This window comes from Mustela putorius, unplaced genomic scaffold (genome assembly GCF_011764305.1).
Source record: "Mustela putorius furo isolate JIRA1106 unplaced genomic scaffold, ASM1176430v1.1 tig00000738_pilon_pilon_pilon, whole genome shotgun sequence".
NCBI classification, from domain to species: domain Eukaryota; kingdom Metazoa; phylum Chordata; class Mammalia; order Carnivora; family Mustelidae; genus Mustela; species Mustela putorius.
Genome location: NW_025421463.1, coordinates 6,790,425 through 6,816,936, shown reverse-complemented (window position 1 = coordinate 6,816,936; position 26,512 = coordinate 6,790,425). Strand labels below are relative to the sequence as shown.

The following is a 26,512-nucleotide window of genomic DNA, read 5'->3' as shown; positions in this document are numbered from 1 at the left end:
GATGAGCCACAAGGAGACAGACCCTTCCGGAGACTGTGGCTCAGCTCCAGATAATTTCCATTCCAGAAAATGGACTGAAATTACCCTCACTGGTAATGTTCCCAGATACCTGGGAGAAGCCAATATAAAAGAAACGTTAAGCCAGGCTTAATCATTTCTACAAGTGTCGTTGCAAATCCGAAGTCCAGGACATCATCAAAACTCACCAAGCACAGGAGGAGACACTACATGAGACGAAAGAAAATCAACGGAAATAATGCATGAGGGGAACAGATCTGTAAGTAGGGGGCTGCAAATACTGACATCATCTGATACAGACTTTAAAATGACTGTGATGGTGCATCTGGGTGGCTCAGTCGGTTAAGCATCTGCCTTTGGCTCAGGTCATGATCCCAGGATCCAGGGATCGAGCCCTACTTTGGGCTCCCCCCTCCCTCCATTCATGCTCTCTCCCCTCTCTCAAATACATAAATAAAATATTTAAATAAATAAACAAATAAAATAACAGTGATAAGAGGCACCTGGCTGGCTCAGTTGGTAGAGCATGCAACACTTGCTCTCAGGGTCATGAGTTCAAGTCACACATTGGGCATAGAGCTTACTTTAAAAAAATAAATAACTGTGATGGGGCGCCTGGATGGCTCGCTCAGTGGGTTAAAGCCTCTGCCTTCAGGTCAGGTTGTGATGCCAGGGTCCTGGGATGGAGCCTCACATCGGGCTCTCTGCTCCGCAAGGAGCCTGCTTCCTCTCTCTCTGCCTGACTCTCTGCCTACTTGTGACCTCTGTCTATCAAATAAATAAATAAAAATCTTTTAAAAAATAAAAATAAATAAATAGATAGCTGTGATCATATTCAAGAGGATAAAACAGAAGATTCAGAATTGGGGCAAAGAACTTGAATCTATTTTAAAAAATGGAAGTTTTTTTTAGCATTAAAAAACAAGTGCTGAAGTGAGAACGTGGCCAGGTATAAAAGCAGATGGGACAATGTTGAAGAGAAAACTAGTAAATGGGAAGATAGGCCAGAAAAGAGGAAACAGAACAGAACGTGGGAACCAAAGGATGGAAATTGGAGGAAAGCAGAAAAAAGACATAGGATATATAACGAAAAGATCTACCATATATTTAAGTAGAGCCAAAAAAGCAGACCAGAAAAAGAACGGAAGAAAAGCCATATTTGAAGAGTTCATGTCTACGAACTCTTCAAAATTGATGGAAAAAAAATGTCACAGTGATTGAAAATATCTCTGAGCCCTCCTACACACACACACACACACACAAATAGAAATCCACACTTAGGGACTCTGTAGGTTTTAAAACATGGCCCCCAAATTCTTTGACACTGCTTCATTGACACATGTCTCTTATCATTATCCCATGATGTCTTTCAACCCTTTCGTCTGGCTCTGCAACTGCTTGACCAAAAGAATAGGGCAGAGGTGATGCTGCCCTAGTTTCTGGACCAAGATCTTAAGAGACTGGAATTTTCTACCTCAAATTTTCTCTTGGGACCCAAGTGTCACCCCCTAGGGAAACTAACACAACCCACAGGGAGGTCTCCTGGTCCTGGACCCTCAGCCGGACGAACTCCCAGCCAACAGCCGGCAGCAACTTGCCAGTTGCAAGTGAGTCATCTTAGAAGTGTGTTGAGTTCTGCTCAAATTGCAGATTTTCGGGCTAAGTAATTGATCGTCGTTTTAAGCTGCAGAGTTTTAGGGTCTTTTCTTAAGCAGCAGAAACTGAGGATGACACATATGAAACATACGTGAACATATGTGAACATACTGAAATACAACTATAATGGACACATGTACCATATTACAAAGGCTATAAACAAAATACGAAGAAATACACTAAAAAAACAGCAGAGTTTCGAGAAAGTGATCTTCAAAGGTTGACAGCCATCTACCCAGCAGTGAAAACCAGAGATAATGGAATGACATTCTTACTTAAAGAGCTAAAAGAAAATAAATGCCAGTGGGAATTCTGTACGCAGCACGCTTCCCTTTAAGTATGGAATTGAAAGTAAAACATTTCACTAATCAGGGGTGCCTGGCTGGCTCAGTTGGGAGAGTTAGCAATTCTTGATCTAGGAGTCAGGAGTTCGAGCCCCATGCTGGGTGTAGAGATTACTTAAATAAGTAAAATTTTTTTTTTTTTTTTTTTTTTTTTTTATTAAGAGGCCAGGTACTTTATTTATTTATTTATTTATTTATTTATTTGGCAGAGAGAAATCACAAGTAGATGGAGAGGCAGGCAGAGAGAGAGAGGGAAGCAGGCTCTCCGCCGAGCAGAGAGCCCGATGCGGGACCCGATCCCAGGACTCCGAGATCATGACCTGAGCCGAAGGCAGCGGCCCAACCCACTGAGCCACCCAGGCGCCCCTTAAATAAGTAAAATTTTTAAAGACTTTTTTCACTAGACACACAGACAAAGAGAAAGAGAGAAAGCCTTTGTCATTAGTAGACCTACATAATGGAAAATATGAAAGGATTTTCTTTGGGTAGAAGGAACTGATCCCATAGGGATGGTCTAAGATACAGGAAAAAAATAAAATATCGTGAAAAATGGCAAATAGGTATGTGAATCTAAATAAGGATTGGTGGCAAAATATCCTGCTGGGTTTAAAATACAGACAGACTATATATGTGTGTGTGTAGGTATGTGTCTATATATGGCATAGAAGCCCGGGAATAAATGGGGTTTAAAAATTCTAAGACCCATTTATTGTTCTGGAAGACACTAAAGTGCCAATTATTCTTCAACAAGGCCGAGGATGTTGTGTTACAATCTCTTGGGTTCTCTCAAGAACTGGGAAGGGTTTCAGATTTTGCCCTACTTGCAAACTAACAAGTTAGCCTGACACAGTTGCATAGACACTGGCAGAAGAAACAAGATTCCCGGATCAAAGACAAAGGGCAATGTACTGCTCACAGCAATGCAGTGGCTAGTTTCCATGTTCGTGCCAATTCCCTGGGATCCAGTTCCCAGAGGGTGACATGAAGAGGGCCAGGTGACACCTGCTCCCATTGCACTAGAAGAGAGAGATGCCTAGTGTGTCGGGAACTAGAATCTTCTACCACCGTCAACAAGCAAATCTGCCAAAACTTTGCTTTGGAAAATGATGTGATCCTTATTATATAAGAGAGTAAGCAAACCTCCCCTCTGCTCTAGGGAAAGACCCGATCTCTATCTTCTAAGACTGCTTGCTATATAAAATCCTTGTAAAGACGGCCTGGAACAAAGGAAGTCCATGTCTCTGCTTGTAAGACTTGGAGACCCATGAGAAACCTATGGAGAACTGTCCCCCAATAGCTATCACTAAAAGAGAATGACAGAATGCATAACTTCCAATCTGACAGAGAGGGGACACAAGGCATAATAAGAGAACATTCGAGCATGAATTACAAAACCATTACGCTAAGTGAAAAAAAAAAAAAGTCATACGATGACACGCTGTATGATTGGAAGGCAAAACCACAGTGATAGCAGATCCCTGTTTGCTGGGGGCTGTGGTGAGTGCAAGGGACTTACTGCAAAGGAACAGGGAGTGAATTTTGGAGACTACAGAAATGTTCTGCATCTTGACTGCTGTGATGGCACGGGCCGGCATCTTTCCTGAAACTCATCAAGTGCTACATGTCAAACTGGTATATTTCATTTTTTTATAAGTTGCATCTTAGTAAAGCTACCTAACCTTTAGGTAGCTTAGAATCTCGGGGTCCTAAAAAAATGTTTTTTTTTAAAGCAATTAAATTTTTTAAGCAATTTTTTAAAAATTTTTACAGCAATTAAATTATCCATAATTCCAGCAAAAAAGAAAAAACCCAACTAAACAAATCTGCCATCACACTGGAAATTTTAATAACGTTTACTACTCATAAACAATGAAACAAACAACAAAAAAAAATCCCATTAGTAAACCTGACCTGGCAGACATATATGAAACACTATTCCCACCAGCTAAAGAATACATGTTCTTTTCGAGCCACACAAACCAAAGTTAGAAATACTGGACATAAACTGGGCTGTAAAGTAAATCTGAACAAATTTCAAAGACCTGAAAATACTGAGACTATGTTCTCTGACCATGATGAAACTAAGCAAGAGATCAATAACAAAAAGAGAATGAAAAGTTTTCCATATATTTGAAAATTAAGCAAGATACAAACAAACTAGCAATGGTTCAAGGAAGAGGTCATAGAGAAACTCGGGAAATGTCCTGACTCAGTGGTAATGTAAATATTCTGTTATCAGTCTTGCTGGGGGGAACCTCCACCTCTGGATAGGACAAAGGAGCTTATACCAAACTAGCTTGCCTGCTGAAAATGAACAGAAAGGAAGGATCAAATGCAGATGAGGACCTGGAAGCGCTGGAGGGAAACTGAGGCAGGCAAGGATACAGGGCCAAGACTGTAGAGAAGAGGGAGGCCCTGCATCTTCATTCCGGGCATTCTGGGATCTGTGACGCAGGATATGAAGGTCAGAAAGGCCGGAGGCAGCCAGATGCTGCTGGCATCCCCCCTCCAGGCTGCGTGGACAGAAGCCGGCATCCAGAGTTGCAGAGAAGACTAGAACTTGAGGGAAATCACAGGGAAGCAAGCCCAAAGTTCTACACAGGATCTTCTCTCGTAAGCTAGGCAGAGCAAGATGTCAAGAAACCAAACGGAAAACAGCAGCAGACAGGACCCAGAGCTGAGCAGAAAGTGTGGCCGGTTTTTAGTCCTCGCAAAACAGAGATTCAAGTTCAAGGCCTGCCATGTGGAAGGACCCTGGTAAACCAAGGCCTTCCGCTGAGGCTTGAGAACTTCTATCCCCCTGAGAGTAAACGTGATGACGGAGGAGTCAATTCCAGGTAGATAACCAATCCAGTGATGGAAGGCAAAAAAAATAAAGCTTCTGGAAGATGCTATAGAAAAATATTCTCAACTCCTCCTGGTAGAGAAGGACTTTGTTAAACAATACCAGAAAGCAAATGGTAAAGATGAGTAACACTAACTTCCTTGAGACTAAGACTCTCGTTTGTTAACAGATCGTGTTGGAAATCCAACGGCAAGCCACTGAGGGGAGACGGCCACAAGACACGTAACCAACAACAAGTGCGTATTTGAATAGAGAACAGAAATCTTCACCATCAGGAGGAGACCGGAAAGGCATTATCTGAGGGAGCTGAGGCTGTGTACAGTCTCAGCTCACCCATTCCACTCCCTGGTACAGACGCCTGGCAGGAAAGTGTGCAAACACGCGCCAAGAAAACCAGAAGCATTCTATGAGTGAAGCTGAGGATAGTTAACACAGTGGAATTGTCCTGCGTGGAAGAAGCTGGACCCAGTTTCATGTAAAAATATATACAGAATCTCACAGACAGAATGCTGAGCAGACAAGCCAGGCACAGAAGCAACTGCCTTACAAGCCAGGTTCATGGCTGCCTTTGGGGGGCAAGGGAGCAGAAGGGGCGGGGCTCCACCTTTTGACGTGGGGGCTGGTTAGAGGTATGTGATCCGTCATCGAGCTGCGTGTACGTCTCTCTGGGCGGCATATTTCCCTATTTTTAACTAGTTTAGAGAGAGAACAGGAGGAGGGAAATGGGGACAGCTGAACAGAGGCAGTGCCTGGAGACAAAAGTGAAGTCAAGAATGAAATTTTCTAAAAAGAGGGGAAAAAAACCCCAAAATCCCAGCACATTTGTATAGCAGTGGAAAGAGGGAGGGAGTCAAGAGGGCGAAGTCACGGAGAAGAGAGGAAAGAATTGCTGAACTGATGTCCTGCAGGGGATGAGGGGACGTTGACCTTGACGGGGACTGGCCTGTACAGTGACAACAGGGAAGCCCCAGTATGTGGGTGCAGGTGTGGGCACCCGGGTGGGGGTGCTCACCAGCTGCAGGTAAGCACGGAGGGGAGGGCAGGTAGGGAAGGACATGGTCAGGGCGGCCTGCTGGCCCCGAGCCCAGGGATGCCAAAGGGCAGGGCTCACTTGAAGTGGGAGAAGCAGCATGGAGGGGAGCCCCGCCAGCCATGCTGGAGACCTGGAATTAACTACTGTTGGCATTCTGCCAAGCCAAGATGACAAAGAGAGATGTAAGAAAGCAGACAGAGTATACAAGGGTGTGTTCATCACGACAGGCCACGAGTTTCTGCAGGGCAAGAAGTGAAGTCCATGAGGGGCGCCTGGGTGGCTCAGTGGGTTAAGCCGCTGCCTTCGGCTCAGGTCATGATCTCAGAGTCCTGGGATCGAGTCTCACATCGGGCTCTCTGCTCAGCAGGGAACCTGCTTCCCTTCCTCTCTCTCTGTGTGCCTCTCTGCCTACTTGTGATCTCTCTCTGTCAAATAAATAAATAAAATCTTAAAAAAAAAAAAAAAGTCAAGTCCATGAACAGGACATGGCAGGGGGATGGCTGGGTTCATATCTACAGGGGGCGGGGAACTTGGCATTCAGAGGACAAGGGAGGAGATGGAAAGACAGGAGGTAGAGGGTGGAAAGTGGGGTGCTTGCCATTTATATTTGTTCAAGAGCCCCTGTTACTGGTGATGACAAGGTCCAGGGAAATGGCCATGTGGGCTGGGAGAGGTCTGGCCCCAAGAGCCGTGGGTGTGTGGAGGGGCACTCTGTGAATTTCAGTCACCAAGTCAGGACAGGTAGTGATGGAGAGAGGGAGCTCCAGGCCACAAGCTCCCAGCCGCAGGGTGTGGGGGAAACTCCAGGACAGAGCGTGGGTTGTACAGGTCGATGTGAAGTTATAGTCTGGGGAGCAAAGGGGCACCCAGTCCCACTTCCAGGCCCAATGGGGAAAAGACCAGGAGAAAATTCTCTCGAGGCCCCCAGGGGAGAGCCAGGTTTGGGTTAGAGCCACAGGTGAAAGATTCCCACAAAATGTTGAGGACCTGGAGGACTCATAAGGTTGTCTTCTCCCTCTCTTCTAGAACAGAGCCCCCAGACAAAAGCCACCTGGCATAATCTCTGGGGAGCCTTTGCTTTGGCTGGGAGTGGCCTGTGGATGAGCCCCAGGGGATCCGTGAACTTCAAGAAATCACATGAAAATGTGCGTCTACACATTTGGGGGGTGGATGGAGAGGTCCTGGGGTCCTGGGCCCAAAAAATGGCCCCAAGAACCATTAGGCTAGAGCCATAACTAAGTCTCCAGTTTCAGAGCCGAGCACCAGCCCCTCCCACAGGTCCCCCAAAGGGCTCCTCCTCCATCCCCATCCCTTTGTGCCTTTGCTCTCCACGTGCCTCTCCCTGCAGAGCCCTCCCTCCCTCTCTTGTAGGTCCAGATCTTACCCAGCTCCCCCCATACCCCTTTTCCAACCCCTCCTATCAAACACACATCTACCTCCAGGAGCCACGGGCTCAATCACCCACTCAACAAATACTAAGCATCACAGTGGCCATTAGCAGAAAGGACTCAGCCCCAGACGCCGTCCCGCAGGAGCTCGGGGTTCTAGAGGGGACACAGAAGTGCAAGCAGACACAGGCCGATCCCAGGCAGGAGGGGCTGACCGAAGTAGGGTCCGTGCTCAAAGATAAGAGAGCGGGCGAGGACCGGCCCACAGAGCAGGCAGCGGGGTGTGGAGAGGACAGAGAAGTGTAAAAAGGTGAGGTCTGTCTGGGGAGCTGAAGAGCTTTATTTTGTTCACGTTCTTTTATCCCCCTGCGTGCTGCGTATGGACCTACGTTTTCTGGCTATGGCCTGAGCTCCTGGAGGACAGAGCTCCTGGATTCACCTCTGCCGGGAGAGGACAGGCTACGGGCTGGACAGATTGGGAAGGGGTATGTAGCCCCCTCAGCTTGTCTGAGGTGCTGACCGGCAGTTCCCTTTCTGAGGGCCTCAAAAATCAGCCCCCACACCTCAGTGGCTTAGTGGGTCAAGCCTCTGCCTTCAACTCGGGTCATGGTCTCAGGGTCTTGGGATCGAGCCCTGCGTTGGGCTCTCTGCTCAGCAGGGAGCCTGCTTCGTCCTCTCTCTCTGCCTGCCTCTCTGCCTACTTGTGATCTCTGTCTGTCAAATAAATAAATAAAACATTTTTTAAAAAATCAGCCCCCTTTCGAGAAGCAAAGATCACATGGCATACATGCTTCGATCATTTTGGGGGGAAGATTTTATTTATTTATTTATTTGAGACAGAGAGAGAGAGAAAACACAAGCAGAGGGGAGGGGCATTGGAAGAGGGAGAAGCAGGCTCCCCACTGAGCAGGGAGCCTGACGCAGAGCAGGGCTCGGTCCCAGGACCCCGGGATCATGACCTGAGCTAAAGGCAGATGCTGAACCAGCTGAGCCCCCCAGGCGCCCCCTGCTCTGCTCATTCTTTCGAGGATTCCTGGAAAGAGGAGTCTTGTTTCTGCTAAGATACCAGTGAAGAGCTGGCGGGTTTCATCAAATATCACATGTCACCAGCAAATGTCAGTAGTAAATGATTAATTTGTAGCAGGAACACAAGTATGGATGTTATCATAATGTCCACACAAGGCTACCGGTGACCACCCTGGGGCTCATACAGAGGAGCCAGGGCTCTGGACCACATGTCAGGCCGGGGCCCTGCTCTCCCGCTGCCCCTTCCTCCCTCTCACGCTATTTCTCTCTCTAATAAATAAATAATTCTTTTTTTTTTTTTTAAAGGTAGGGGGCACCTGAATAAGTTGGATAAGTATCTGCTTTCAGCTCAGGTCATGATCCTGGGGTCCTGGGATCGAGTCCCGCATCGGGCTCCCTGTTCAGTGGGGAGTCTGCTTCTCCTCCCTCTCTCCCAGTTTGTGCTCGCTCACTTGGCCTCTCACAGTCTCTCTCTCTCTCAAATAAATAAAATCTTAAGCAGCCTGAAGAGGAAGTCTAGTAAACTGTACCTTCCTTCTAGAAACTGCAGGATGCCAGGGGCTGCAGGGAGACCCCACGACAGCTAGGAGAAGCCTAAGAGAAGCCCAGGGCTCCGGCCCTTACTCCAGGGTCACACCCCAGGCGTTGGCATTGCCATTTCTGCAAGTCTTCATCACCTCCCCTCCTGCTTCCCAGCTCACCCCCTCAACTGCCCTGAAGCCATCAGCCCCAGTCCCAACAGAGGGCACGGCATGCAGCGGCCCTCTGCTGACACTGCCGAAGCTGCGCGAGTATATCCCAAGGGTCGCACAAACCTAGGTGTGCCAGGCTCCTTGCTGGGTGCTGGGTGCTGGGTGCTGCACTGGGGCGAACAAGACAGACGCAGCCACAACCCTCGTGGGGTCGGTGGTCTCCCAGGAAGCCGGTCTACTAAGCACGGGGATGGAGTGCTACGGGACACGCAGCGCAGCGGCAGCTCCTCTAGCCTGAAGGTCAGGGAAGGGCGAGCAGAAGGGAGGCAGGCAAAGAGCGGGGAGAATGTCCACGGCCGACGGCATTAGAGTCCAGGCTAAAGCCAGGGGCACAAGGTGACAAGTGCCAAGACCGGAGGGAGAAGCCAGGCTTGATCACACCGGCCCTTTCAAGACAGGCTAAGCAGCTGATGTGTTAAGGAAACAGGGACTTCTTGAAGAACGAAGCAGGGGAGTGAGCAATCAGATTTGTCCTTTGGGAAGATCTCTCTGGCAGCAGCTTGGAAGAGGCAAACAAATATAGGAAGAGCGACAGGCTGGGAGACGGAGTGCGGCTGGAGTTGCGTGTGCAAGGACCATGGCCTTGAAAGAGAGCCGGCGACAAAATGGAGAACAACAGAAGCCTGGATTTTGGACTGGCATGGGGCCGGGATACGAGCTGCACTTCCCAGCCTCCCCTGCAGTTAGCTGTGGCCACGTGACTAAGTTTTGCCAATGGGATTTAGGTGGAGGGGTGTGCCACTTCCCAGAAGCCCCTAGTCAGGAGAGTGCCCTTGTTCACCCTGTCTGTCTACCTTTCTGCTAACCAGGAAGGTGGCTGTGATGGCTGGATCCGGCATGGCCATCTGGGACCATGTGGCGGCCTAGAGAATGAAGCCCACACGTGGTAGAGCAACAAGACAGCAAGAGCTGGGCCCTTAGGGACTGGGGAGTGGGGGGTCCCAGAGGACCACTCTCTGCTGTGGTTGTCACTTAGTAGAAAACTAAAATTCCATCCTGTCTGGCAACTATCATGTTGGGCTTCCTACCCTTCGAGCCAAACTTAAGCATAATTGATGGAGAAGCAGCAGCAGACTCAAGATATGCTTGGCAGGGGAGCCCAACAGAACTCAGTAATGGCCCAGATCTTGTAGGGGAGGGAGCCCAAGGAATCAAGATTGCTCCTGGGCTTCTGGGCTGCACAACCTCATGCAGGGACAGCAATGCCATCTGCTGAAACAGAAATGCTTGAGCGAGAGCAGTTCAGGAAAGAGACAAAAGAGTCTAGAGCCAAGTGAGGGACGTGAGGAATTCCGAGAGGAGACCCGTGCTTGGCTTGAAACCCCACCCAATGCTCCCTATTCTGTCCAAACACACAGAAACACACAGCAGCACAGAAAGGAGAAATGGCTTAGGAGCCGGAAGACACAGATTCTGTTCCTTCACTGCTTTCCACGCAACCTTGAATGACTCACACTTATCATCCTGAGCCTCGGTGTTCTTATCTGTAAAAAGGGATACTGCCTTCCTTGCTTCCCTCAACAGGTCATTGGAGAATGGCATTGCCATTTCTGTAACTCACACCATATGGGAAAGTACTATAAAGTGCCCCCCAATTAAGAGCAGTAAATAAACGTGCAGGTAATAATACACTGCTGGCGAAGAGTTTAACCCCCTGGGACGGTAGTCTGCCCACAGGGGGGCTCGAGCTTGCTGGAACGGATCTGGAGTCCTGTCAGGGACATTTGCGGCTGACAGGACTTGGTGATGGTGGAGGGTGGTGGAGCCCCACCACGTTCCTTGCCCTACCGCCTGCTGTAGGGGTCTCTGCCTCAGTTTCCCCATGCAACCAGACTCAAATTCTTCCCCCCCCATTGGCCTCTTTGGCTCTCCTCCTTTTGGCTGGACCCTGATTCCCAGCTTGCCACTTTCTGAGACTCCTGCCATGCCTCAAGGGGAATAAACCCAGAGGTTCCCTCAGGCCTCAAATGCTCGCCAGAGCCCTAAGCGCACCAGGGATCTGGCCCGGGGCTATTGGCCTGTGGGCGCCCCCCCACCCCACGCCTCTGCCTGCCTAAAATGACCTTATCCACTCTCCTCTGCCAGACACATTCCTCCTCATTCTACGCTCCGAGGAGCCCGCCAGGAAGGGATCGCCTGCTTGTGTCCCCACCGTCCGCTTCTACCCACAGCTCTCCTCACGTGGTTGGTACAATGCCTGCTTGGCATGTGGCCTCCACCCAAGACTGCACATAAAGGCACTGAGCATATCTTGTCATCTCACAGTGCCAGCTGGGCCCAGCCCAGGGCCTGGGACTCCTGAGCCACCGCAGATGCCCGGTGCCTGGTGAAGAGATGGACGGCGGGCTGGCCAGATGGATGAACGAACGGAAAAAGGCCCATTAGCACTCGCCTAGCTCAGGACCAGTCTGCCAAGCTCCTCGGGACCCTGCATCTTGGGTGCCCAGCCGCTCCTCTCCCTTTATGCCAACCAGCCCTGCCCCGGGGTTCCTACCCTTCCCTTCAAGCCCACGGGAGACCCAGCATGCCCGGAAAAGTGACCACTGTCCACCCAGCACACTTTCTTGAACAAACCTTGGCCAGCCCCTACAAGGGCAGTCATGCCTTTAAAGACCCAGGGTTGCAGGTGAAGCCAGGACTTTACCCAGTTTGACCCTGCGAGCTCTCCTGTCTTTCCTCCTTCCCTCCCTCTGCGGGGGTCCAGCCAGAGGCAGGGAAAAGCCTGGCCTTCTACCCTCACGCCCCGGCTGCGGGGACCCTGCTGGGCCAGAAGGTAGGATCTAGGAGGTCCCTCTCCCCACCGCCTCCCACCCTTCTCCAGAGTCCTCAGATGCTAGGCCCCAAGAAGCTGCTCTTCAGGCCAGGGACCGCCAGTCCCAGGAGCCCAAGGAAAGAAGTGTGTGTGTGTGTGTGTGTGTGTGTGTGTGTGGCAGCTGTCAACCGTCACCCACCGGAATCCACTCTGTGAGTTTCTGGGGTTGACCAGGATGCAGTCCCAGGTGCGATTGGGAATGTTCTGGAACAGAATCAGCTGCCCTTCCTCCTGAACCCGGCTACTCGAGGTGTAGTCCGCCACAGCCACCTCCTTCACCCGGAACGGGTTCGAGAACAAGTTGGTGACGCTACTCAGGGTATTGACCAGGCGCCCAAAGAACTGCATCTTCCGTGGGGCGGGGGGCTGGGCCCCACCGCCTGCCCCCTCAGTCTGGAAGAAAACGGGGTCTCTGGTCAGCTGGGCTCGGTCTCCCATGCCCACCTCACCAAGGACAGCAGTTCCCTGCTCAGGCTCCCAGATGGCTCCCCACCAGTGCTTGTCCTCTGCTTCCGGCCAGGAGGGACCTGGAAAGAGGGGGGAAGAGAAAGAAAGACGGGGCTGAGTCAGGGGTGAGAAGTCCTGATGGGCAGCTTCAGAGTGGCCACCATCCACGGAGGACCAGAATCATCCCGCTTCCGGGCCAGGGTCCCCCCAGAGCCTCAGCTTTCTCATCTACGGTACGGACCTTATTGCTCAAGGAGACGACAGACAGGAGAATGGGGTCACAGACGATCCTGCCCTGTCCAAAGGGAGGGGCTCTTGTCAGAGCTCAGAAAGCTTGGCATGAGTCATTCCAATTCAGCCAACAAAACCAGGGTCCCCTCTCGACCAGATACAGCCAGGGGAGCGGGATCTGCCCACACTCCATCGGGGGCAGGGGGACCGTGGGCATGGGTCTCCCAATTTTTGGTGCCTGCTACCTACTGCTCTTTCCCAAGGAGCTCTGAGAGAACACAAAACCAGTTGCCCCAGAAATGAACGTGAACATGAAGACTCAGCAGCAGTGAACGTGTATGTGATGGAAACGTTACACTTGTAGATTCCAAGGGTCCCAGCTTCTGCTGTGGAAACTGTCCCCAGTTTGGGGGATGGAATGAGATGTCGCATATTTGCCTAGGTTCCCAGAAAGCATACTGCATTCCTAAGGCCGTGCCACCAAAGCCGGGTGACATTTAGCTGGAGGTTGCCCTCTGGCTCCACTCCAGGAAGTTACCCACCAAAAGTGCAGCCCAGACACTGAGGACAGAGCATGGAAGTGTGGGCACTCCAGAGGGGAGAAGACGCATCAGTGGACACTGGTCACACTCTGGCTCAGCTGTTGAGATGATCAAACTTAGGGATAAAAGGAAGAACAAGAAGCCCCATAAAACCACAGATAAAGGGAGGAAGGGCCAGTAATGATAATTAGACCAGGAGACCGAGTACTTCCTGGGCATGGGCCCTAAGCTTTACTTATGCGACTGTCCCCTTTCGGTCTCTGCAAAGGCAGAGGGCTGGAACAAAACGGTCTTCCCATCCTCGCCTGCTGTGTTTCCTTGGGCAAGTCACTTAACCCCTCTGTGTCTCAGTTTCCTTATCTGTAACATGAGAACCACGACAGTGCCCAACAGTAGAATCTGGCAGACAGTAACTGCTCCATAGGCATCAGGCCTCATCACTTCCTTCACCCTCCCTTCAATGCACAAAGAAACGAAGATGGCGACTTAAAGAGCTCTAGAAGCATCCTGAAGCTTTGTAATGTCCTTCCTCTTAAGATGTGGTATGAGCAGACCATGAGCCTCAGTGTCCCCTTTACAATGAGGACAGTGCTCAGGGCACCTGAGTGGCTCAGTCGGTTGAGTGTCGGACTCTTGATTTCAGCTCAGGTCATCTCAGGGTTGCAAGATCGAGTCCCACACCAGGCTCTGCACTCAGTGAGGAGTCTGCTTGGGATTCTCTCTCTCCCTCTGCCCCTCGCCCTGTTCTCACTCTTTCACTTGCTCTAAAATAAATTTTTAAAAATGAGGACAACTCCCCTCTTTGGCACTGTGAGGATTAAACGAGAATGTTCTTAAGAATGTTTAGACCAGGGGCGCCTGGGTGGCTCCATCGGTTAAGCATCTGCCTTCGGCTCAGGTCACGATCCCGGGGTCCCAGGATCTAGCCCACATTGGGCTCCCTGTTTAGCGGAGAGCCTGCTTCTCCCTCTTCCTCTGCTCTTCCCCCACCTTATATTCTCTCTTTCAAATAAATAAAATCTCTTTAAAAAATTAAAAAAAAAAAAAAAAGAAGAATGTTTAGACCTGTGTCAAGTTTCTTCTTCCTTCTGCACTCGGGAACTGAGAGGACACAGGCTGCGCCCCTCCCCAGAGCCGGGGAGAAGGGAGGGACCCAAGCAAAGGTATGGGAACTGATCCCTGAAAAAGAAACCCCAGAGATGGAAGGCATGGCACGCACATCCGTGTGCCCTGTAGCGACTTTCGTTTGTCACAGAGACAGAAGGAACTTTGGCACCCAACATTATAGAAATTGTAAACTGGGACATGTTCACTTCAGATAGCACGTGGTCACTAAGAGCTGTGACTGTGAAGCTTACAGCTCAGGAAGCATGAGGGGGTGTAATAGACCCTGGGGCATCGAGTCCACGGAACTCCCTGTGCTGGTTGTGGGCTGCGGGGTAGGCCTGGGAGGCCCAGACCACCCCCTGCAGCCTCTCCCTGTTGTCCTGTCACGCACAACTGCAAAAAGCACTGCTGTCCCCGCCCCCCGCCCCCTCCACATGGATCTGTCTGATTCCTCCTTCCTCTCCTCTATCCTCCTGCTGGACCCTTCACACCAAACACTCATGTGCCTCTCTGTGCTCTGGTCCTGGTCCAGGGACTTCACATACATAATTTTTTTTTTAAGATTTTATTTATTTATTTGACAGACAGAGATCACAAGGAGGCAGAAAGGCAGGTAGGGGGAGAAGAGGGGAAGCAGGCTCCCCGCTGAACAGAGAGCCCAATGCGGGGCTCAATCCCAGGACCTGAGATCATAACCTGAGCCAAAGGTAGAGGCTTAACCCACTGAGCCACCCAGGCGTCCCCACATACACAATGTTCCATCTGGACCACCACCCTGGGGTGCGTGGGTGGCTCGGCTGGTTAGGTGCCGGACTCTTGATTTTGACTCAGGTTGTGATCTCAAGGTCATGAGATGGACCCCACCCTGGGCTCCAAGCTCAGTGGGGAGTCTGCTTGATTCTCTCTCTCTGCACCTCCTCCTGCTTGCATGCTCTCTCTCTCAAATAAATAAATAAAATATTTTTTAAAATCTGCACCACCATCCTATGAAATTGTCACATTATCCTGTTTTAACATATGAGAAAATCAAGGAAGAGAGAGGTAAACAGGCCCTACGTCACACAGCCAGTGGAGGAAAGAGCAAAATTCAGAGCCAGACAGCAGGTTCTAGATCATCAGAACCTTTTAAGGACTGGTACATGGTCTTTGCCCCTCTGTACGCTCACCCCTGGCTCAGGCTTGGCCCACAGAAAGTCTGTTTAAACATAATTTAACTGAGTAAAAATTACAGAGCAAAAAAATAAGGGTGACAAACAAATACCAAAGTACTATGAGGATATTGGGTTTATGGGCCGTTTTTTTTTTTTCCTATTTACTAAATGGTATGGAAAATGTTTCTTCTTCTTCTTCTTCTTCTTCTTTTTTTTTTTTTTTTATAATTCTATTTGTTAAAGAATGTAAGAGGGTAGCTGAGCCCCTGGGGCCCACAGTTGGGGAGATGGAGGCCCAGGGGTGAGGACCAGCTTAGGAAAGAGCACAGACGCTGCCCAGAGAGTAGGTGGGAGGCACTGGGAGAGGCGAGGAGCTCCCGGGCACCTCCTGCGGGCAGTCAGGAGAACCAGCACCCACGAGCCCACGTGGGGTTAAGGGGAGAGTCACCGTGGGGTTCCAGCTGGATGGAAGGAAGACATTCCGCCCCAGGAGACAGACACCCTCCCCAGGGGCCCGTCCCACACCCGGATGGCAGCCTGGCCACCAGGTCCGGCTCCCTCCCAGCCTTCCAGGGTGGACGTGAGGGTGAAATGACACAATGGAGGGAAAGTGTCCAGGACTCTCGCTGCCCAAATGTGGGCGCACAAACAGTGGCCATTGTTATCACAAGGTGGAAGAAAGGAAACGGACCCCCCGGGGCCACATCCTGGAACAATCATAACAGAGCAGCCCGGAAAGCAGCAAGTGAGAAGCAGACAGAGCGCATGCCCGTGCTTCCTTCTCGCCCCTGTGCTCTTCCTCCCCTCACACTCCCGACCTCAGAGCTCGGGTTCTTTCCAGCACAGCTGTGGGGGTGGGGGATGCTCAGCTGGGGAGTAGCCCCCTCCCTCCTGGCTTCCTCCTCCTCTCTCTTGCCCCTTGACCTTGACCCCTTGCCCTTGACCTCCCCACAGGGCCAACATTTGCTTTTACCTGCTGACAACTGTCCTCTGTGGCTCCTCACCTGGGCTTGCTGTCTGCGCGGAGATGACGCAGGTGACCCCAAGGTCACGTGACAGGGGCTGTCCGCTCCTGGGCACCGGAGGCTTTGAGCAGCTCTCAGATGCCTCACGCAGGAAAGCCACAAACCCAAGAGCTCTGCAGTGAGGGGGATGCTGACAACTGTGCCTGTCTACTCCTGCAGTTTCCAGGTGTTCATTGTGTCTGCCCTACAGGGAGGCTGGAGACTTCTGGCCTGTTCTCTTTACTTCTGCTCCCCCGTCCCCTGTCAAAGGCCCCTGCCTGCCTGCTTGACTCCTTCAGGGAAGGCTTAGGAAGCTGCTGCTGGGGAAGGCAGCCCTCAAGGAGAGGAGCAGTCAGGCAGGAAGGACAAGCATTAATGTCCCCATTTTAGAGACGAAATAACTGAGGCCCAGAAAGGCCTCAGATTGTGGGTGTTGGAAGGGCAAGCTGAAGTGGGACATGATGATGGCCACCAAAAAAACTAAACAGAAAAAAAGCAGTACTGGGGCCAGAGGGAGATGGGAACCCACAGGTGGCATCTTTGGTGAGTCCCCAAAAGCGGCTGGTTGGGTTCATAAAATGAGTAATGCCAGGGGGACCCCAAGCCCAGTTCCCCGTCCCCTTGCGGGAAAGAGTCAGGCAAGGATGGCTGTGCGGGGTGACTCTTGAGCCGAACATTGCAGTGGGGACCCGCGCCACAGACGGAGCCCCACAGATGGAGCGAAAGAGAAGGTAAGGGAAGGCACGGAGCCGGGAGCCTGCGGGACCTGCCGGGAGTGAGCCTTCTCCTCGGTTCTGGCAGCCCACGGGGACTTGCGGGCACCGTCGTGACCCACGTGAATACTAGTCACCACGGAGCCACCTGCCACATTTACTTTAAAGCCATGCCCCCGGCCAGCCTATGACCTGGGCGCGTTACAAGGAGTTTGCCGATGTAGTTACAAGCTCAAGAAGCGCGAAAGAGGGGGCGCCTGGGTGGCTCAGTGGCTTAAGCCTCTGCCTTCGGCTCAGGTCGTGATCTCAGGGTGCTGGGATCAAGCCCTACATCGGGCTCTCTGCTCAGTGAGAAGCCTGCTTCCCCCTCTCTCTCTGCCTGCCTCTCTGCCTACTTGTGATCTCTGTCAAAATAACTAAATAAAATCTTAAAAAAAAAAAGCAGCAGCAGTACAACGGAGCTGAGAAGTATGTGTCTGGTTAGCGGGGCGGTGGGGGAGAACCTCGTCCTCAGATGTCTGCTTCCACCTCGGCCATGAACTCCCTGACCCCAAGCAGGTCTCAAGCAAGAGAGAAAGCCCAAAGCCGCCAGGCGCTAGGCCCTACCCCCCCACCTCCTAATCTGGCCAGTTCTCTCTTTCAGAGAAAGAGAGAGAAGCCCTGAATTGTCAAACCTCTGGGCGGTCCTCCCTGGACCATCCTCCCCTGCCTCCCTTCACTCCCATCTCCATCAGAGCCTCTGCTTGGCCTTCAAGGCCCAGCGGCGCCCCCCGATGGAGGCTCAGAGCCCCAGACTGGTCCCTCCCACAATGCTCCCAGCTTGCATTAGACCCCTCTGGTCCACAAGCACCCCTTGAGGGCCAAGTCCACCATCCACCCCTACAAGCCCTCTGTGCCTACCTCTGGATGCAAATCGGAGGCTTCCACTTGCCCCGCGGCTCTGCATCACCTTCCAGAGAGAGCCCAAGCTCAAGGGCAGGGAGGCAAGCGTCCACATGACCGGGCCAGCCCACCTCCTGCTCGCCTACTCGAGCCATGCTGCCCCGGAGATGTTCCAGAACATCCCACTGTCACACCTCCACGTACCCGCCCACCCTCCCGCCTACACTGTGCTCCCCACTTCGCTCAGCAGTCTCATGTCAGACAAACGAATAAACCCTTCCTGTCCTTCAAGAACTGGCTCACGGGCCACCTCACCTAAGAATCCTACCCTGTGGGCCTCCTGGGTGGCTCAGTCATTAAATGTCTGCCTTTGCTCAGGTCATGATCCCCAGGGTCCAGGGATTGAGTCACATGTCAGGCTCCCTGCTCAGTGGGGAGCCTGTTCTCCCTCTGCCTCTCTCTCTCTCTGCCTGTCTCTCATGAATAAATAAAATCCTAAAAAAAAAAAATCCTATCTTGTGCCTCCCCTCCTCTCAGCCCTGGAGGCACCCCTCACCCTGCCCAGCGGGTCCCCCAGAGAAGCATTTGTCCTGTGATAATCATGGTGCATCTGTTGGTTTGAGTCGGTCCCCTCTTTATTTCTTAACGCCAGCACATGGCCTGCTGCTCCTGATGAATAGTGAATATTTAAGAAATGTTTGCTGAATGAGTGAGGACAAATGAGTAAGCCCGAGAAGCCCATGGGCCCTCACGGTCGAGGCCCCTCCCCTCCTCTCTTACTCCCTGGCGGGTGGTAACAGGCCGAGCACCGTATTCCCCACTCACTCTAGGCTGCCCAGCACACCACCAACACCACCGTGGAAAGGCTCAGAACATTTATGGGGCACCTGCTGTGCTTTCTGAGTGGCACTGAGCTATGATCTGGAAAGTCTGGCTTTACACACTGAAGCTCATTTGGGCTCTAAGCAGGGACACCCTACAAGCCCTGTGCCTCACTCCTGACAAAGCCTGGCTGCAGGAACAGACCAGCTGCCCCTGGCGGTGCGTGACAGGATCCCTCCGGCAGCCGGGCCAGGAAGCTGACCTCACGCGACTGGCCTCCTGGGGGATCCTGGGAGCACACCCAGAACCGCAGCAGGCTTCCCGAGCCCCGGCTGCTTACGACAGGATGTCCCATGACTGGAACAATTGGCACAGGCCAGCAATCCCCTCCTGTGTAGCTCAGGTCACCCCCATCCACTGCCCTGGCAGGATCACCAAGGGCACCCAGGCCGGCCCCGAGCACCACGGCCTTCCTTCCTTCATCCCCACCAGCCGCGCCTCTCAGCACGGAAGCACCTCACCACACGGTGGCCTCTGCCCTCTCACAAGACCACCCCGCTCTATGGTTGGCCCAGGGTTCCCCCATCTGTTAGCTGTCCTGAAGCTCACAAGGGCCCGTGAAGGAAGGAAGGTGTGGGTGCTATTCCTGTCTGGCACAAAGGGAAACTGAGGCCCAGAGAAAGGATGTGGGAGGTATTGCCTGGCTGCTGGACTCATGGCTTCTTCCCACTCCTGAACTGCACTAGGAAGAGGGCCTGCAAACAGTAGGTGCTCAATTAGTGCATAAGATAAGACTGGATTTGGAAGTAGGGCTTAGGTCAAATGTCCTTTCCATCCCCCACCCAAGCCTCTGGGACCTACAAAGCTACCCTCTAGAACAAAATGTGCCTTCAAGTGTTCTCTCTGACCCCAGCTCATCACAAACACGTGCCTAATGCGAGCGAGGAATGGGGAAGGTCCCCCATCACTTTACACACAAGACAACGCGGCTGCATTCATCCAGCACCCACTGAGCACATGGCACCTCACCAAGTATCTGAGGTAACTACCACATTTAATCCTCAAAACACTCCTACGAGAAGGGGACTTCCACCCACATGACACGCAGGAAACTGAGGTACAGGAGCTTATGTGACTTGCCAGGGTCTGAACCCTATTAGTTAGCCTTCGGGAGCATCACCTCAACATCCTCAAACTGCCTTCAGGAGAAAGCCTGAATGGCAAGTGGCTGAGTGCCTTGATTTTCAGCCTCTTGTCCTCCAAAAGCTGAGGCGCCCATCTAAAAATGCACTGCCATTCATACGAGCTGGAGCAAAGTGTCCTTCAGGAAAGGAAAAGGTGTCTTTTTCATTTGCCCTGCTTAGCGGGATCATAGCTGGTGGCACATCGTCCCAGACATGTTGCTGAAGCTTCCAAGGACGGGAGACACCGATAACTTGAACAGATCGTTGGGCTCGTGCCTAAGGGACAGGGTGGCCCATTTTATGAATCAATTTATGATTCACTCTATAAATATTTATCAAGGACCTACTCAGGGGCAAGCATTGTTCTAACTGCTTAGACTCCACTAATCAACTAAACAGACAAAAATCCCAGCCCTTGGGGTGCCTGGGTGGCTCAGTGGATCAAAGCATCTGCCTTCGGCTTGGGTCATGGTCTTAGGGTCCTGGAATCGAGCCCCACATCAGGCTCTCTGCTAGGCAAGGGAGCCTGCTTCCCCGCTCTCTCTCTGCCCCCTTGTGATCTCTCTCTCTCTGTCAAATAAATAAATAAAATCTTAAAAAAAAAAAAAAATCCCTGCCCTCCTAGATCTCCTACTTTACCGAGGGCTCTAAATAATAAAGAAGATCAAAAGGCAAAGCATAGGGGCGCCTGGGTGGCTCAGTGGGTTAAGCTGCTGCCTTAGGCTCAGGTCATGATCTCAGGGTCCTGGGATTGAGTCCCGCATCGGGCTCTCTGCTCAGCAGGGAGCCTGCTTCCCTCTCTCTCTCTCTGCCTGCCTCTCCATCTACTTGTGATTTCTCTCTGTCAAATAAATAAATAAAATCTTAAAAAAAAAAAAAAAGGCAAAGCATATCCATAGGTTTTAGGTGCCGGGTAGATGCTGAGAAGAAAAGGGAACCGAAGAAGGGGGATCAGAAATGCTGAGGTAGAGACTCAAATTTCAGACAGTGTGACCCGGGAAATCCTGACAAGAACTTGACCTTGAGTAAAGACTGAAAGGAAATGAGGCCAAAACCCATATGGATATCTAGGTGAAGAAATGTCCAGATAAAGGGAAGACCAAGTGCAAAGGCCCTTGGGCTGCAGCATGACTGATGAGTTCCAGGAAAGGCAAGGATGCTGGACACCGCTGGACGCTGGGGAGGTCAGAGAGGTAACAGAGGGCCAGCTGCGTATAAATGAGAGAAGCCATTGCAGGGCCTGGAGCAAAGCTGCCACATTAACACATCACTGGCCAGATGAGGAGTGTAGAGAGCCTACAAGGGTAATCCGACAGCTTTAGCCAGAGCAAATGAAAGACTACTGCCATTTCCTACTCCAGACGGGGAAAGTAAGTGGGAGGGACAGACACTGGTGGAAGGGGCAGGGGGATGAAGGGGATATATATCAGGAACTTAATTCTAAATACCTTTAACTTTGAAATGCCCTTTTTGAGGTGTTGAACAAGCAATTCTATAAGTGAGCCTACCATTTGGGGGAAAGATCTAGACTGGACTGGAGATATAAATTTGGGAGTTGTCAGAGATGGTACTTAAAGCTATGACATTGGATGAGGTCACCCAAAAAAGGAGGATGGACTAAAACAAGAGAGAGAGAGAGAAGAGCCATGTCAGCCATGGACCTATTAAAAATGTTCTCCCAGGGGCCACCCTCTACAAGGAGAAGCTCTAACGAGGCCTCCTCTCCACTACAACCTCCTCACCCCTTCCGCACACACACAGCCCTTCCTCTGTCTCTTGGTGATGTCATTCTGCTGAGCGAGAAGTTAAGTTCTCATCGAGGATACGTTCCTAATGAGAAAGGAATCCGTGCAAGGGAGAGAAAGGGCAGCAGTGAGCCTCACAGAGTCTAAGCAATCACATGGGCTCTACTGTTTGTAGGTGACCTCAGGAAACTCATTCACTCTTTCTCATGTTAAATAGGAATAACATTCGCTACATCATGGGTATATTTGTTAAACAAATGAAGAATGAGTGAATGAATGGTAAAAGCTACATACCTACAAAAGAACCTGACTCAGAGCAGATGATTGATAAATACTGTCAAATGCTAAGTGCAGACAGCGGTCCTTCCACCTGTCTTTCCCTCTTTTGTCATTTTATCCCTTTCCCTTTCCTGGCCCCGACACAACAGTGAAACCACACATTTGTATGGGACCATGCTGGTTTCAAAGCTCTGCCTTCTGCATTTCTTTCAAATTTTCAACCTCACAGCAGCCTTATGAGGGCAGGAAACATAATCCCCCTTCCATGGACAAAAAAACCTGCAACTTGGGACAAAAAAACAGCCTCCAAACTCCAGGAACATTTTAGGGCAGAGACAATAACAAAAACACCGCATACAGCCCAAGGGTGGGGCACCTGTGTTGCCAAACCAAACCTGCCTAACATCCTGTTGGGTGGGTAAAAGGGCAGGTGAGGGAAAGACCCAGAAGCTCAGGGGAAGGGAAGGTATTTGTTTGGGGTCACATGAGTAGTCCATTAAAAAAAAAAATGGGCACAGATCCCTGAGCCCCTGCCCTCCTTGTCCCACACCCACGGACCTGCCCATCCCAGTCACATGGTCAAACAGGTTATGCCTTCCTGGTCACCAGCTTCCAAGCCATCTCTGGGCATAGAATTGGTGGGTTGGGAGACGCGGGGGTGAGGAGGCTTTGGGTAAGGAGGGAGCACGGTGGGGCGCAGGCACAGATGAAATCTGAGGCATGTGAGAGACAATAAGCCTCAGAGAGAAGCAGAAAGATGGAAATCAGAAAACGGGGAAAGTAAAAAAAAAAAAAGAAAGAAAGAAAGGGGGTAGAGTAAAATAGACAAGAGGGGAGACACAAATAGAAAAATGCAGAAAACAGATAAAGTGGGGGATTAGGTGGGAATACAGAGGCAGAAAAGTAGGGAGCAGGTAAGAAGGGCACAGGAAGGACAATGGGACAATCAGTGCAGCCCAGAGTGGAAACTGGGGGCCCTGAGAGGCACTGAGAGTTGGAGGGAGACGGGAAAGGGCTGACCAAGGAAGCTGGGTATAGAGGGGAGACACACAAGGGAGACCGGGGTACTAAGGAGGGACCCAGGGCCGAAGCGGGCGTCCCTGGGGAGGTCACAAGTTCGAAATGAGACAAGACCTGTCACAGGTGGAAGTTGGGGCACTGAGGAAATCAAAGGGCGGAAGCTGCGAGCACTCAGAGGGTCACACAAGGGTCAATGGAGGACACGGCGAACAACTGGGGAGCACAAGCGAGGTCCGAAGGAGAGTCAGGGTGGAGACCACGGAAACTGGGGCGAGCAGGAGGTTTGGGGAAGGGCCCCCCCAGGCCCCGCCTCCCCTGCGCCGTCACTCACCTCAGCTTACTCAGCACTTCTACTTCCTTCTACTTCCGCAAACAAACTAGGCCAGTCCCACGTGACGGCCTGGCCACTGCCCTCCGCCAATCAGCGAAGTCCGTGCTCCGGTTGGGACGCTCGAGGAAGGCGGGGGCGGGGCTCCGCCATGTTTTCTAACTGCCCAATGGAAGGGGTTTCCAGCGCCGAGGGAGGCCGGGCTTCCGTCTGGAGCCAATCCTCTGCGGCGGGGCGCGGCCACGTCTGTGCGGGGCGGAAGGGCCTCGTGCCGGCTCGTTGGCGGACATGTTGATGAGGGGCGGGAGTCTCCTCCGCCTTACACCTCCCGAAACGGTCTGGAGGCCTGGAGTCTGACACAACCGTTCGCGACGGCTCGGCTCGTAAAGATAAAAGTGAAACTAGCAAAGACGCAGGGCGTGGCAGGGAGGAACCTGCTTAGATTTTTTTTTTTCCAGGGACCCCCCAGATTGAGTAATTAAGAATATGGGATGCCCAGTTAGATTTGAATTTTGGCTCAACGGCCAATAATTTTTTAGTTTGAACCAAAAACACGAAGGACGGTTGTGCTAAGGAAGTGTTCGGCGTTACTTAGCAGCTCTACAGCAAGCTGATCTCGGGAAGTATTCTCGCACTTTTAGGAGAAACGTGGGCAAATGACTTGGTCTCTGCGATCTCATCCTTAATAAAGACGTTGTGACCTAGCGATAAATTCATCTCTGTACCTGCACGTAGTGGGATTTCAACAAATGGTCGCTATTATCATTAGCAATGCAGAGAAGGGCGCACCGGCGAGGGGGTTGTTGTGACAGCTTTGTTTCTGTGGAGCAGATCCTATCCACTAATACCCGTACAGAGCTTCACCTGTTACAAAGTAGTCTGATTTCACATCCATCACCCCTGAAGTGTAGTCAATCTTGTCTGCACTTCACATATGAGGAGGCTGTTCCTTAAACTAAGATTTGAATTTTGCTCACGAGTTTGAGCTTTGAGTTGAGAGAACTGGGTGAAGACTCCCACTTCTCGCTGAAAATATTTTGCCCTCCACACCCCAAACACATGAAGTTAGGGCGATGGTTATCAGGGAGCTTGCTTGCAAAAGGCGGGGCATTTCACCCTCTTACGAGTAATCTGACCCAAGTCTTCAGCAAACACCCCGGTATTCACAGTGGATCTGCAGGACAAGTTTGGCAACACAGACACACAACTGAATCTGAAATGGAGAAAAGGCTGAGGGAGGTTGGATCAACCATTAAAAACCTTCAAAGATCCACAAAAGAAATTTAATCTCGGGTCCTCATGAAGTTGAGTGTCCCTCCTCTAAGTGTGAAATGAGTGGATAAAGCAAGAAATGAGGGTTAGGGGATTATTAGGAAGCACTGACTGAGCAAGCAATGGGAAGGGAGTGGACAAATAAGCATGATGTTGGCTTTCTGTTGGATGTTTGCATTGGAGCAGTTCCAAGTCCAAGAGCTTCTCTGGAGGGGTTGTGCCAGAAACATCTCAAGAGGGGCTTACCTGCAGCTACAAACATCTCAGAGCAAAATGTCTGCTTTCTAGGAGGCCAGAATCTGGAGAGTCAGACTAGACCAAGCCCCCTCCCTCATAGTTGGATAGAAATTTAACTAACTGGGGTGTCTGGGTGACTCAGTCGGTTAAGCGTCCGACTCTTGGTTTTGACTCAGGTCATGACCCCAGGGTTGTGAGATCCAGCCCCGCATTGGCCCCGTGCTCAACCTGCTGGGAGTCTGCTTCAGATTCTCTTGCTCTCTCTCCCTCTCCCTCTACCCCTCCCCCACGCTCACATGTGCATGTGCTCTCTCTCTCTCTCTCTCTCATATAAATAAATCTTTAAAAAATAAAATTTAACTAGCTGACACACTAATGGTACAGTTTACATTCTTACCTTGTTGGATCCTCACCACAATGCTGAGAAGTAAGACTCTTGCCCCCCACTTTATTGTGGAAGACACCTACAGATTCTGCAATGGGAAATGATCTCCAGAGTCACATGTCAATCACAGGCAGGACCAGGGGGGACTTGGGTGCCTCAGTCGGTAAGCATCCGCTTTCAGCTCCGGGCATGGTCCTGGGGTCCCGGGATCAAGCCCCACGTTGGGCTCCTTGCTCAGCGGCAAGCCTGCTTCTCCTTCTCCCTCTGTCCTTCCCCCCTCCTCCCACTGGTGCTCTCTCTCTCTCTCAAATAAATCTTTAAAAAGTAGTAATAATAAATAAAAGGCAGAATCAGAATCGGGACTTGCCTCATCCTTTCTTTCCCTGCTCCAAAAAAGTCCCCACTATGTGCCAAGCAATATTCTTGCTGCTGAGGAAACCACAGTGAACAAAACAGACAAAAATCCTTGCCCTCCTGGTGTTCGCCGTCTTGTGGGAGAAAGACAGATGATAAACAAGATCAAGTCAAACATAGAGTGTGTTTTGCTAAAGTCTTTGGGCAAAGTGTCATGATGTTAGCATCCTTCTTTCAAAGAACCTTGAGTGTGGAATCTGGGGTTACCTATACAAGTGCCTTTGCACTGGCCTTGCGTTTTGTATATTTGAGCATTTTTATCATTGAAAAGTTGGAGGGGAAGTACAGTATGGTAGAGGGTGATTAAAAAAAAAAAACATGGAATAAAAGCAAGGGGGAAAGTTGGGGGTGGGGTGCAGTTTTAAACAGAGTGGCCAGGGAAGGGCGCACTGAAAAGGGAGGTGTTTAAATAAGGACCTGAGGGAGGCCAGGCAGTGAGCGTGGGAAAGAGGGTTCCTCAGTGAAGGGATGGTAGAGGCAAAGGCCCTGAGGCAGGAGTCTCCATGGCTAGTGTCAGGACAAGCAAGGAGGCTGTCGTGCCTGGAGTAGCACGAGAGAGCAGTAGCAGGGAAGGCGATGAGTTCAAAGGACTCTCAGGGCCTGACGCACATGGTGGCTCATTCTAAAACATTGGTTTTCATTTTGAGGGGAATGGGAAGTCATGGGAGGTTTTTGAGCAGAATGAGCTGGCTGGATTTACAGGTTAACAGATCCTATCTGTTTGGTAGAAATAGACTGTAGAATCATTACAGCTGGGCTTTGTGTCACCGTAAAACGTGCAAGGTACAGAAGGCATTGCAAGAAGGCATTGCCAAAACTCTGTCTGTGGGATGCTGTGTGAGATGACTCCTGAACAGGGGTGGGCACCCTAACCC

General features: G+C 51.1%; 1 protein-coding gene across 11 annotated transcripts in view; it reads right to left on the bottom strand.

The window, feature by feature from the left end:
* Positions 1-23,416, bottom strand: part of PLA2G6 (phospholipase A2 group VI) — a 60,953-nt gene extending 37,537 nt beyond the window's left edge. For 3 of the 11 annotated variants that reach the window (XM_045083881.1, XM_045083882.1, XM_045083885.1), the window contains exons 1-2: positions 16,326-16,408; positions 12,014-12,401 (exon numbers count right to left, since the gene is read on the bottom strand). In XM_045083881.1, the coding sequence (XP_044939816.1) occupies positions 12,014-12,312 (299 nt within the window). In that variant the 5' untranslated portion in view covers positions 12,313-12,401; positions 16,326-16,408. Of the gene's footprint in view, positions 1-12,013; positions 12,402-16,325; positions 16,443-23,332 lie in introns of those variants that run through there. The other 8 variants (XM_004743216.3, XM_004743215.3, XM_004743217.3 and 5 more) reach the window with 8 other exon arrangements.
* Positions 23,417-26,512: the final 3,096 nt, after the last annotated feature.